This window comes from Eleutherodactylus coqui, chromosome 6, assembly GCF_035609145.1.
Source record: "Eleutherodactylus coqui strain aEleCoq1 chromosome 6, aEleCoq1.hap1, whole genome shotgun sequence".
In the NCBI taxonomy this organism is placed as follows: domain Eukaryota; kingdom Metazoa; phylum Chordata; class Amphibia; order Anura; family Eleutherodactylidae; genus Eleutherodactylus; species Eleutherodactylus coqui.
The window spans coordinates 30,788,773-30,801,829 of record NC_089842.1 but is presented as its reverse complement, the minus strand read 5'-3'; the positions used below and the strand labels follow the sequence as shown (position 1 = coordinate 30,801,829).

Sequence of the window (13,057 nt, the reverse complement as noted above, 5' to 3'; positions counted from 1 at the left end):
TATGTGTCTAATATATGTCTTTAAAATGTTGAGTTTGCAGCTTATGGCAACAGTGATCTCGGCACGCGGGAAAACTAAATGGTGGAGTCTAAGGCGATATTCACAGCAAAGGAGAGCAGAGGAGGGATAGAATTCTTGTTTTTGCAAGGAAAGTCTGCGAAGGATATTCATGGAGATATGTCACAGACATTGGGGGATCAATGCCCTTCATATTCTACAGTTAGGAACTGGGTTGCCAAATTTACAACGGGCCACTTCAGCACCAATGATGAGAGACGTCCTGGACGACCGAGAGAGGTTGTTGCTCCGGAGATCGTTGATGCTGTGCACAACCTCATACTGGAGAATCGGCGAATGTCAGCTGCAGGAATAGCAGACATCATGGGGATTTCTGGTGAACGTGTTTGTGTCATTATTCATGAAGAAGCGATCTGCAAAGTGGGTCCCCAAATGTTTGACAACAGATCAGAAAAGCATCGAGTGAAAACTTCCTGGTCCATTTGTCAGCGTTTCCGGACTGATAAGAACTTCCTGGATCGACTGGTCACTATGGATGAGACCTGGATTTATTTGTATGACCTTGAAACCAAGGAGCAGTCAAAAGACTGGGGGCACAGTGGCTCTCCTCCCCCAAAGAAGTTCAGCCACTAAGATGATGGCGTCTGTGTTCTGGGATAAGGAGGGCGTGCTGCTAGTGGACTACCTTCACAATGGTTCCACCATCAATGCAAGGTATTACATTGAACTTCTGACTAATTCAAGGCAGCTCTGAAGGCCAAAAGGCGCGGCAAGCTGTCCGAAGGACAAGCGACCACGGCAAAACTGGTGGAGCTAGGCTTCCAGCTGGTTGACCACCCACCTTATTCACCAGATCTAGCTCCCTCCGATTATCATCTGTTTCCAAACCTGAAGAAACACCTCAAGGGTACCAAATTTCACACCATTCCTGATGCCATGGCTGCTACGGATGACTGGTTTGAGCCACAACCTTCTTTTTGCAAGGCTTACAGAACTTGGAATACCGATGTAAGAAGTGTGTTGACATCAGTGGAGAGTATGTGGAATAAATGTAAAGTTTCATCTTCCTATCTCGTTTCTTTCTGGGTAAAGCCAAAGACTTATCAGCACCCCCTCGTAGTATGTCTGTTTTAGCCTACAGATGAGCAGGCGGCACTGTTAACCATCCAGACAATGGTTGCTACATTTGTGGTAAATACGCCACATGTGTTCAGCGCAAAAACCTGACATAGAGGGTGAAGATTGCTTACAAGTATTATTTTGGGTGTAAAGTTGGAGCTCAAGACAAAAGTTGGGCACCTCACATCTGCTGCACTGGCCGCACACAGTGGCTCAATGGCAAGAGGAAGGCAATGCCGTTTGTGGGGCCTATCATTTGGCGCGAACCTGAAGATCATCACTAGGACGGCCATTTCTGCATGACCAATGTTGCTGGATTTTCAAATAAGAACAAGTAAAACATTTTTATCCTGATTGAGAGCGATCATTACAAAGTGACGCAGCGGCCGTCCAGAGTTGAGCGCACTGCTGGCAGATACAATGCGCTACATGAATCACTGGTTGATCCAATGATAGTGTGCCTTCCACTACTTCACATTAAGCTGGGCCTAATGGAAAGCTTTTGCAGTGCCCAGAGTTAAGTGTGAAAGTGGTGTTTGTCTCTGTGATGTGTTTGTCTCATGTCATTGTCAGGCGTAGGGTTGCCACCTTTGTCCCGAAAAAATACCGGCCATGGTAAAAAAAGGGGCGTGTCTTTGGGGTGTGTCTTGGCACATGGCTTATCGCTGCATTTTTTTCTCCTTTATTATTCCAGTGGCTGCTGGTGATAGTGCCCCCTCAGTAGCTCCAGTGGTAATAGTGCCAACCCCCCCCCCCCCCCTTGTTGCCCTTCTCCACCCCTGAACCTTCAGTAGGGCAGTAACCCTGCTACTAAGTACTAACTTGCTAAACTTTAGGTCAGGACAACACTGATGTCACAATACAGGAGAACTCCATGAAGTAACAGCTCAGGTATGAGATGCCCAGAGATGACACAGTGCAAAGATAATGCACACAGAGATGTCATCGTAGTTAGCCAAAGCACAACATAATATAAAGTGATGTCACAGGACAAGGATAATGCACACAGTGATGTCACACCGCACGGATAATGCACACAATGATGTCACAGCGCACGGATAATGCACATAGTGATGTCACAGGGTGCTTTCATACAAGTTAAATATTTCTGCAATTCGCACCTAAAGACGTAGAAAAATCTGCACCAAGGTCTACATGTATACATGCAGGTTATGGAACAGGGAAAAATACTGGCCAGGCTGGTGAATTACCGGTGCTCGATGAATCAATAACAGCCATTCATCTAGCACTGGCTCTGATTGGCTAAGCGTCAGCCAATCACAGCCAGCGCTTCCAGGAGGCATGGATTTTTCAATCCCCGGCCAGAAGAGATGAAGAAGACTAGTGCCGGGACCAGGAAGAAGCTGCAGCGGAGCCCTGGACAGTGCTTCAAGGTGATGTATACCTTTTTTGTTGCAGTTAGGGCTTATTTTCAGGGTAGGGCTTATATTTCAAGCCCCCCTTCCCGAAAATCCTCGCATGTGGTGCTACAAAATCAAGGCATTGCCGTGAGAAGACGCAGTGATATCGCACGGACCAGCAATGCGATATGCTGTGATTCTCTGGCGGCGATGCAGTATAAACTGTGTTCAGATTGATATGGATGAGATGACACCAAATGTGAGTTTTTAAATTTACATTTTTCTTTAACCCCTTAGTGACCACCATTAGTGTCCTGGGTGTCTGGGCTTCAGTCTACAGGGCGTGAAAGCCTTGTAGAATAAAGCTGCGAGATCAGGGACTCTGACAGCTGCCTGATATTGACTACTGGAGGTAGCCGACAGCTTGGAGCTGTCACCGGGGTCCCCGGTCACGTGATCGCCATTATTTAATGAATAACAGTGATAATGTGAAGGTTAAAAAATAAGTTTCATTACTGAACCATGAGGGGAGATGAAAGTACTCAAGTACTCACCTAAGGCCTCCATGATGTTACCCAACGTGATCTTGCTGTAAGCGACCAATGGGGCCTGGAATTTATTCAGCTGTGCCCTGAAATCCAAAGGGTGTTCCCTCCATTACAGGCCTAGTCATGTGTCTAGTAAGTAGATTGGAGCTACAATAGGTATGTTTCTGAACACAGGGGCATTCATTTTGGGGTGCAAGTCTTCATTGTGCTGTACAAAAGAACTGTCTTTAACCCCTTAATGACCACCCATACGTGTTTTCGCATCCTTGGTGTCTGGGCTTTAATCTACAGGGCTGTAAAAACAGGCCAGCAATATAGACTAAAGCCCCGGGGTCTATATGTGTGACAGCTCCCTGCTATTGGCTGTCGAAGGTAGCCGAGAGCCTGGAGCTGTCATCGGGGGTTGCCGGGAGAGACCCCCAGTCACACGATCACTGATATTCAACGGCTAACGGCGATCGCATAAAAATGAAACAAAGTTCAATAAAGTTAAAATTCCATAAAAGTTAAAATTTCCCCTCACAGATCAGATCTGTGAGGTGAGCTGAAACGGCGTCCGCAATGCCCTGCGGCAATCAGGTTTTGCAAGGATGTTGTATCCACCGGCTTAGTACTGCGCCATCATAGCATCTCAACCTGTAAACCTTCTAGTCTCTTGACCGCCGGTACTATTCGGCGCCACGAGAAAGGCAAATTTATCTGTTTCTGATTGATTTTACTGTTGGAATTACTTTTTACTACGAGGCTGAAAAGTGTAAGAGACATGCTAAATTTCAATTTCTGGCCAGCAGGGGGCGACCGGTTGTCATAGTTTAACAAAGAAGCAGAACTCTATGTCTTCCTGAACCTGATATATGGTTGTAACATTTCCCATAATGCACGGCTTGTTTTATGATGGACACATTACCATGTGCAGCTATGATATAAACCAATAATGCACTGTTTGTTCTATACGGCTCACAATAAGTCTCCTTCTCATGAGCGTATATATATATTTGCGGAATGAATGATGCTTTTTTTGCGTGCACATCGGCGTATTTTACTCTACTTTTTGCGCCTGCAAGGCATGTACATTTGCAATGAGCAATCAAAGATGCATCACTTTAAATGACTAATTAGTCTAATGAGTTCCATATGAGTTTTTTCCCAGCAGTGTTTCCTGCATCTCTTCGCACACCCTTATGGACTTCTACGAGTACCTTTGGTGCGCAAATACGTAGAAAAATAGAGCATGCTCTATTTTTTGTGTGTGTGACCAAAATGCGTGCGCAAAACACGTACATGTGAACAAACCCATTGGGTTCTATTCTCTGCATATTGCGTGCCCAAGTGTTCCATTCGCACAAAAGTTTTAAATAAGGGCAGGGGTTGTCGCACGAGTATATGAAAAGACCCTGCATGTGCAAAAAAGTACAATACTATGCGCCGATTCCCAAATCAACCTAGTAGACTGTTCAAATATGTTGTGCTGAGGCGAATGTATCTGTTCATACGCTCATCTGAAGCCGCCCCTACTTGGCGAGATGTCTTATAATATATTGTTAAGATAGGAGTCTTAAGATATACAAGTAATATATTCATATTGATGTCCTGCAGGTTATTCGCTGTCCTGTATTGAATGCACATCGATGAACGGCGCTATATGCAATGCAGCAACGAAGGCCTGCCCCCCCGAGTACGACTCTTGTCTTCTGTCCTATATCATCACCTCCATTGGTAAGTCGGACAACCTTAGAGGGAAGGTGCCCATCACTCACATGCTGGAGCTCATCACCCTTCCTCCTCCTGCTCCCCTCCCTTACATCTTCACCCCTCTCCTTCTGGCCTCTCTCCTTGCTCTGTCTCCCCTCTGGGGATAAAGGCTTCGGGGATTTGTGAATTGCGCTGATTATCCTGCAGAAACACAAGACACTCCTGAGATCTTCAGCGCTTTCCTTTCTCCCAGCAACTTCCTTCAAGAAAACCTTTCATCAAGTTTAACAATGTGATCCACTAAAGAGGGCTGCTAATAAGATTTCCTTATGGCTAATTAGTTTTATGGCCTCAGTGCCTTTACAATCCGTTTTTGAAGCCCCCACCCCTTCACCCCACTGTATTAACCCCTTAAGGACCCAGTGTATTTTGGCCATAAGGACGTGACAATTTTTGGGGAATTTTCATCTCCACTTTCCAAAAGCCATAACTTTTTCATTCTTCCTCTGACACGGCCACGTAAGGCTTGTTTTTCGCGTGGCGAACTGTAGTTTTTATTGGTACCATTTTCGGGTACATATAATGTATTGTAAAACTTTTATTCATTTTTTTCATCACATCAATTTTGCCTGTTTTTTTTCTACAGTGTTAATCATGCAGCATAAATGACATGATACAATTTTTTCAACGATACCAAGATTATTATTTTTATTATTATTAATTTCTAGTTTTTTTCACAATAAATACCCTTTTTTTGGAAATGATTATTTTTGGGGGGGAACATATTTTATCACTTTTATTACATTTTTCAGGAGCCAAGGGAACAAAATAAGCACTTTGTCTCTGTTTTTTAGTTTTTTTCTTTTTAGTTTTTATCATGCAGAATATATGCTGTGCTCAATTTGTTGTACAAGTCGTTATTAATACGATGATGCCAAATATGTGGGTTTTTATAAAGGTTTTATTATTTTCATACAAAGAGAGGAAAGTGCACAAAAAAAGGTGTTTTGAAATTTTTTTTTCACATTTATTATGTCCCTGTAGGGGACTTGAACCAGAAAGACTCTGATCGCTATGATAATGTTTTATCGCTTACAATAGTGATTGCAGGCCCTGACACCAGTGTCTGGTGTACAGTTGCCAGGCTACTCATCAGCCCTGCACAATCTCATAGTGGAAGGCTAGTGACATTACAGGTGGAGCATGCTCCCTCTGTGAACTCTTTACTTGCCGTGATCTAAACTGATCGTTTTTTTGTAAGCGGTTAACAATGGGGATCAGTGTGCTCACAATCCACGCTGTTGCAGTGGAAGGCCGATTGTCAGTGGTTCCCGCTGTGGGATGTCGCAGGCTCACCTCTGAGGCTGCACCATCCACAGTATGTAAGTTTATGTCCTGTTGCATTAAGAGCCACCCTGTGAGGATGTAAACTTATGTCCTGTGTCTTTAGGGGTGAAAATGAGTTGAAAAAAAGAGTAAAATTTTTCCTTCGGAACGGCGCCCGGTACACCCCTGTCTGTGATTGGAACGCATACTGATTTCTCTTCTTCACTGTAATCCCACGCAGGCGCTATAGCAAACCCTGCTGCGCAGCTCAGCTCTCCCTTTTTGCTGAGACTTCAGCTGCATACTGCGCATGCGCCTTGAGGATCGTTACCGCCACAATCATCTAACCTTAGACACAGTAGTATTAATGATCCTGAAGGTGCATTCGTAGTATGCCGCTGAGGTTACAGCTAGTAAATGAGAGCTCAGGTGTGCAAGCGTGGGTTGGATTTGCTATGGTGCCTGTGCAGGATTAAAGCAAAGAGAAATCCGTATTTATGCCAATCAAGAATATGGGCGAGTCGGGCGCGGCACCGAAGGAAAAATCGGACTTTTTTCTGCAAACTCTGACTCTTTTCAGCTCATTAGAATACAGCGCGGGAAATCTTCAAAATAAGATTTGTAAAGGCACATATTACAAAACCAGATAGCGATAAGGAAGCGTCGTTAGCAGCGCTGTTAACGGTTTATCGTGGATTGCATATGTAACCCTGTTTGGGGGAATATAAACAGTGTTGCTCCCACGACAGACCTTGACGCTAACCTAGTATCAGAGAGAACTAGAATCTTCGCTGAATGAAAGAGTGGGCATGAAAATGAGTTTTACCAGTGTCTCCACCCAGAATAGAGCCTTCACATATAAGGAGAATTAACTATGAATTACAAATAACAGATATACCAAAAACCACAGTTCAGATTATATGCCAGTAAATTCACAGAAATACCAAATAAGGTCGAACAATAACTTTATAGGAATACAAATGGGGAGGCAAGTTGGAGGTATTGAACTTATCAGGATACCATCTTTCCTCCGCTTACATGGGTGGTCGCACCTCAGTTACCCAAGTCAAAGTCAGAATTGGTAGTAAAATTTAGGTAAAACTACCATTTATTTCGATAGTAGAAGGTAGTATAATAATTAACAAAGGTAACAATTAAAGATGAGCGAGCACACTCGTCCAAGTTTGATGCTCGTTCGAGCATTAGGATACTCGAGATGCTGGTTACTCGAGTTGAGCACCACGCCGTACTCGAGTCAATTCCATTTCCTTTCCCGCATGTTTAGCGCCATTTTTTAGCCACTAAACATGCAGGGAAGGCATTACCACTTTCTCCTGTGACGTGCCAGCCCCCCCCCCCCCCCCCCCCACAGTAGTGAGGAAAGTATTAGAGTAGGGAGGATCCTGTCTTCAAGAACCCAACAGTCCTTCCTTGGGCTACTCCTTATTGTGTGCAATACTTTGTTGCCTGGCTGGCTGGGAGCAGTAGTGAACCATTTTTTTTTTCAAGCATCTAGGCCTGTGACGAGCATTTCACATCTACCATTCTCTGTGTGCGGTGAATTAGCCATAGTTTTCATTGCTAAACAGTCGTTTAATTGTTGGCTGGGCCAGTGCAGAGTATATTACATCCGCCAATCGCTGCGTGTGGTGAACTAGCCTAAATTCTTCACCCTAAGTAGTGGGTTTAGTTTTTCTTGGGGCTCTGCAGAGTATCTCACATCCGACAATCGTTGCATGTGGTGAACTAGCCTAAATTCTCCACGCTAAACAGTTGGTTAATTGTTGGCTGGGCCAGTGCAGAGTATACTACATCCGCCAATCGCTGCGTGTGGTGAACAAGCCTATATTCTCCACACTAAACAGTTGTTTTTTCTTTGTTTCCTGGGGCTCTGCTGAGTATATTTAATCCGCCAATAGCTGTGTGTAATGAACTAGCCTATATTCTCCATGCTAAGCAGTTGTTTTTTTTGTTTCGTGGGGCTCTGCTGAGTATATCACATCTGCCAATCGCGGCGTGTGGTGAAGTAGCCTAAATTCTCCACGCTAAACAGTCAGGTAATTTTTTTCTGCCCCTGTGCTGCTCACATCTAGCATTGTTTGTGTTCGGTGAAGTAGCCACAGTTATCAGCACTATCCACTGGGTTTCTTTTTTCTGCCACTCCATACAGCCTCCCTTATCTACAAGTCTCTGTGAGCGGTAAACTACCCATAGGTATCAGCGCAAGACAGCAGTTTAATTTTTTTCTGTCACAGCCTCTGGTATCTACCAGTCTCTGTGTGTGGTGAATTAGCCCCAGTTCTCAGCGCTATAGAGTGGGTTAATTTATTTGGGCCCTGCTCTATCCTTTATCTGACATGATGAAGAGATCGGGCAAGGGTCGAGGATGTGGACGTGGGTGTCCAAGTGAGGGTGTGTGCAGAGGCCGAGGTCCTGGGCGGGGTGAATCAGAGCCGGCTGCTGAGGAATTAGGAGAGCACTATGTCTCTTTGCTCCCCAGCTTCTTCTCACATTTTGCGGGTCCGCGTGGAAGACCTTTATTACACGCACAGCAGTGCAAGCAGGTCCTGTCGTAGATCGCAGATAACGCGTCCAGCAATGTATCGAACCCCCAGTCTTCCACACAGCCCACTTCTACCGAGGTAGGGACTGCACCTCTGAATCCTCTGGCTTCTCCTCCTTCCTCATAGCCTAGTCACTACATAAAAATGACAGATTCTGAGCAGGCAGACTCCCAGGAACTGTTTCTCGGGTACCTGCCCTGAGTGGGAAAAAACGGTTCCTAACCCACCTGAGGAGTTTGTCATGACCAATGCCCAACATTTGGAAATTTCCCAGACTCCTGGTGATGAGCTTGGGGACTTCCGGCAACTGTCTCTAGAGCTTTCTGTGGATGAGTATGATTAGACACATTTGTCTCTCAGTGAGGTCGTTGTAAGGGCAGGAAGTCCGAGGGAGGAGCGGACAGAGGATTCAGAGGAAGAGCTGCTGGATGATGAGGTGACTGACCCCACCTGGCTTGCTAAGCCTACTAAAGACAGGGCTGCAGAGGGGGAGGAAAGTGCAGCAGCAGGACAGGTTGGAAGAGGCAGTGGAGTGGCCAGGGGAAAAGGCAGGGCCAGAGCAAATAATCCCCCAACTGTTTCCCACAGCACCCAATCGCGGCAAGCCTTCGTGCAGAGGACTAGGTGTTCAAAGGTGTGGATGTTTTTTAGTAAGAGTGCTGACGGCCAACGAACAGTGGTGTGCAATCTGTGCCACGCCAAGAACAGCCGGTGAGTCACCACTACCAGCCTCACCACCACCAGCATGTGCAGGCAAATGATGGCCAAGCACCCCACGATGTGGAACGAAGGCCATTCACTGCCTCCGGGTCACACCACTGCCTCTTCCCCTGTGCCGCAACCTGCCACACAGATCCAATCCACCTCCCAGGATGCAGGCACGAGTGCCTCCCAGCTTCCACTGCCTCCAGCAATGTCTTCCACCACAGCGTTCAGCTGTTCCTAACAAAAGCGTTGGAGCTTTTACGCAAGCGCAAATACGCCGCCACTCACCAACAATCTTTAAATGTGCACATTGCCAAATTACTCAGCCTGGAGATGCTGCCATACAGTCAAGTCGAAAGTGAAGCTTTCAAAAACATGATGGCGGCAGCGGTCCCTCAGTACTCGGTCCCCAAGCGCCACTATTTTTCCCGGTGCGCCATACCCGCCCTACACCAGCACGTCTCCCGCAACATAAACCATGCCCTCACCAACACGGTAACTAGAAAGGTCCACTTAACGACAGACACGTGGACAAGTGCTGACGGGCAGGGACACTACATCTCCCTGACGGCACATTGGGTGAACTTGGTGGAGGCTGGGACCGAGTCAGACCCTGGGACTGCTCACGTGCTACCCACACCGAGGATAGCGGGTCCTACCTCAGTGAAAGTTTCCCAAGCGTATTATGCCACCTCCTCCAACCCCCCCCCCCCCCGCCTCCTCTGCCACCTCCACCTCTCAATTAAGAAGTTTGAGCACGTCTCCAGCAGTCGGTAGAGCGCGGCGCAGCAGCACAGCGGTAGGAAAGCGTCAGCAGGCCATGCTGAAACTAATCAGCTTAGGAAACAAGAGGCACACCTCCCGACAACTGTTACAGGGTTTGACGAAGCAGACCAACCTCTGGCTTTCGCTGCTGAGCCTCCACCTGGGCATAGTCGTGTGTGACAACGGCCGTAACCTGGTGGCAGCTCTGCAGCTTGGCAGCCTCCCACATGTGCCATACCTAGCCCGCGTCTTCAATTTGGTGGTTTAGCGGTTTCTGAAAAACTACCCCCACTTGTCTGGACTGCTCGGCAAGGTACGCCGCGTGTGCTCACATTTCCGCAAGTCCACTGGGGATGCTGCCACCCTCAGGACACTGCAACATCAGTTTCAGCTGCCAGAGCACCGACTGCTGTGCGACGTGTCTACGCGCTGAATTTCTACACTGCACATGTTTGCCATGTTTTACGAGCTGCGTAGAGCAATTGTAGAATACCAGCTGTAACATGGCCAGCGGAGTGGTAGTCAGCCTCCGCAGTTCTTCACGGAGGAGTGAGCATGGATGGTAGATATCTGTCAGGTCCTCGGAAGCTTTAAGGAGTCTACCCAAATGGTGAACGGCGATGCGGCCATTATTATCCTTACCATCCCGCTGCTTTGCCTGCTGAGAAGTTCGCTGCTAAGCATAAAGGCTGACGCTTTGTGGTTAGAACAGGAGACAGGGGATGACAGTATGTTGCTTGATTGCCTGACCACCCTTATGTCTGTATCTCAGCGCGTTTTGGAAGAGGAGGAGGAGGGGGAGCAAGGTGAAGAGACTACTGGCCACACTGCAGAGGGTACCCATGCTGCTTCCCGCTCATCTGTTCAGTGTGTATGGGCTAAAGAGAAGGAGGAGGAGGATCGTGAAAGTCATCCTCCTAGTGAGAACAGCGATGTGTTGCGTACTGGGACTCTGGCACACATGGCTGACTTCAAGTTAGGCTGCCTTTCCCATGATCCTCGCATTAGATGCTTTCTGGCCAACATGGATTACTGGGTGTACACCCTTCTTGACCCACAGTATAAGGAGAACCTTTCCACTCTCATTCCCGATGAGGAAAGGGGTAAGAGAGTGATGCAATACCACAGGGCCCTGGTGGAAAAACTGATGGTAAAGTTCACATCTGACAGCACTAGTGGTAGAAGACGTAGTTCTGAGGGCCACCTAGCAGTGAAGGCGCGGATCAGGCAGCATTTCCAGTGCAGGCAGGGGAACACTCTCCAAGGCCTTTGTCAGTTTTATGGATCCCCAGCCAGACTGTGTCACCACTCCCCAGTCAAGGCTGAGTCGGAGGGAGCACTGTAAAAAGATGGTGAGGGAGTACATAGCCGATCGTACCACCATCCTCTGTGATCCCTCTGCTCCATACAACTATTGGTTGTCAAAGCTGGACACGTGGCACGAACTCACGCAGTGCGTCCTGGAGGTGCTGGCCTGCCCTGCTGCTAGCATCTTATCAGAGAGGGTGCTTAGTGCTGCTGGGGGGATCATCATGGATAAGCATACCCGCCAGTCAACTGACAGCTCCGACATGCTTACACTCATAAAGATGAACAAATGCTGGATTCCCCCAGACTTCTCTTGTCCACCAGTAGAAAACAGCGGATCATAAAGATTCTTTTATCTGCAACAGGAGAAATATGCATCCTCTCTCTAACCCCTAAAAAGGGGAAAAGTAGCTTGGTCTATCCTTCTCGGATCTTACTCCTCCTCCTAAAACAGCATGTCATCGCACTGAACTACCAATTTTTCTGCAGGCCAAAAATCTGTTAGAACCAAATTTTTTTGGAGGGCTGCCTCCAGGCTCTGTTACAAATTAAGCAACAACGACCTCTATCTTTAAAAAATGTTTATGGGCTTCACCAGCCCTCGGAGTAAACCAATTTTTCCGGCCTTCGCCTACACTCTTGGTAAACAAATTTTTTCACACGTTCACCAATACTCTTGGTGCACCAGTGTTTCAGGTGTTCACCTATACTCATGCTATACCAATGTTTCAGGTGTTCGCCTATACACTTGCTGCAGAAATGTTTCAGGGGTCTGCCTATACACTTGCTACAGAAATGTTTCAGGGGTCCGCCTATACACTTGCTACAGAAATGTTTCAGGGGTTCACCTATACTATTGCTACAGAAATGTTTCAGGGGTCCACCTATACACTTGCTACAGAAATATTTCAGGGGTTCGCCTATACTATTGCGACAGAAATGTTTCAGGGGTCCGCCTATACTCTTGCAACAGAAATGTTTCAGGAGTTCGCCTATAATCTTGCTACAGAAATGTTTCAGGGGTCCACCTATACACTTGCTACAGAAAGGTTTGAGTGGTTTGCCTATACTTATAAACAGACATGAGGGTGGTGTGTCTATCAAGTCACCATGTGGCATGAGGGCAGCTAAACGCTGTGCAGGGCAAATTTTGTGTGCGCTGTGGACGCAGGCTCGTGCGGGCGATTGCACAGCAATGCCAGAATGTAAAACAGGAGAACAGGCAGCGGTGTCACCCGCAGGTGGTGATTGGCCTTGGTTGCAGCTAGCGTGGTGCTTAGCTAAGATGTGCCAGCATTTGTGCCTTGCTGCTTATGGTCTGTCCCAAGTAAATTGTTAGGGGGTGACCCCCAGGCTCTTTCCCCCCAATTTGGCTTAATAGTGGGACCGAGGAGCCTCAGATGCACTCATGCATGCTGCCCCTGCCGTTCCATATCCGTTTCTGCAGTGTTTCCATGACTTTCTGATGTTTTCCGTGTTTCATACAACCTCCCCTATGCGGAGCATCGGTCAGCTTGAAAAATGCTCGAGTCTCCCATTGACTTCAATGGGGTTTGTTACTCAAAACGACCTCTCGAGCATTACGAAAAGTTCGACTTGAGTACCGAGCACCCAAGCATTTTGGTGCTCGCTCATCTCTAGTAACAATTTT

The 13,057-nt window shown here is 47.0% G+C and overlaps 1 protein-coding gene across 1 annotated transcript in view; it reads left to right on the top strand.

Moving 5' to 3' along the window:
• The window catches only part of LOC136632000 (phospholipase A2 inhibitor NAI-like), a 61,586-nt gene that overhangs the window by 35,314 nt on the left and 13,215 nt on the right, over positions 1-13,057 (top strand). The window contains exon 2 of the mRNA XM_066606530.1: positions 4,643-4,762. Within this exon, the coding sequence (XP_066462627.1) occupies positions 4,643-4,762 (120 nt within the window). The remainder of the gene's footprint in view (positions 1-4,642; positions 4,763-13,057) is intronic.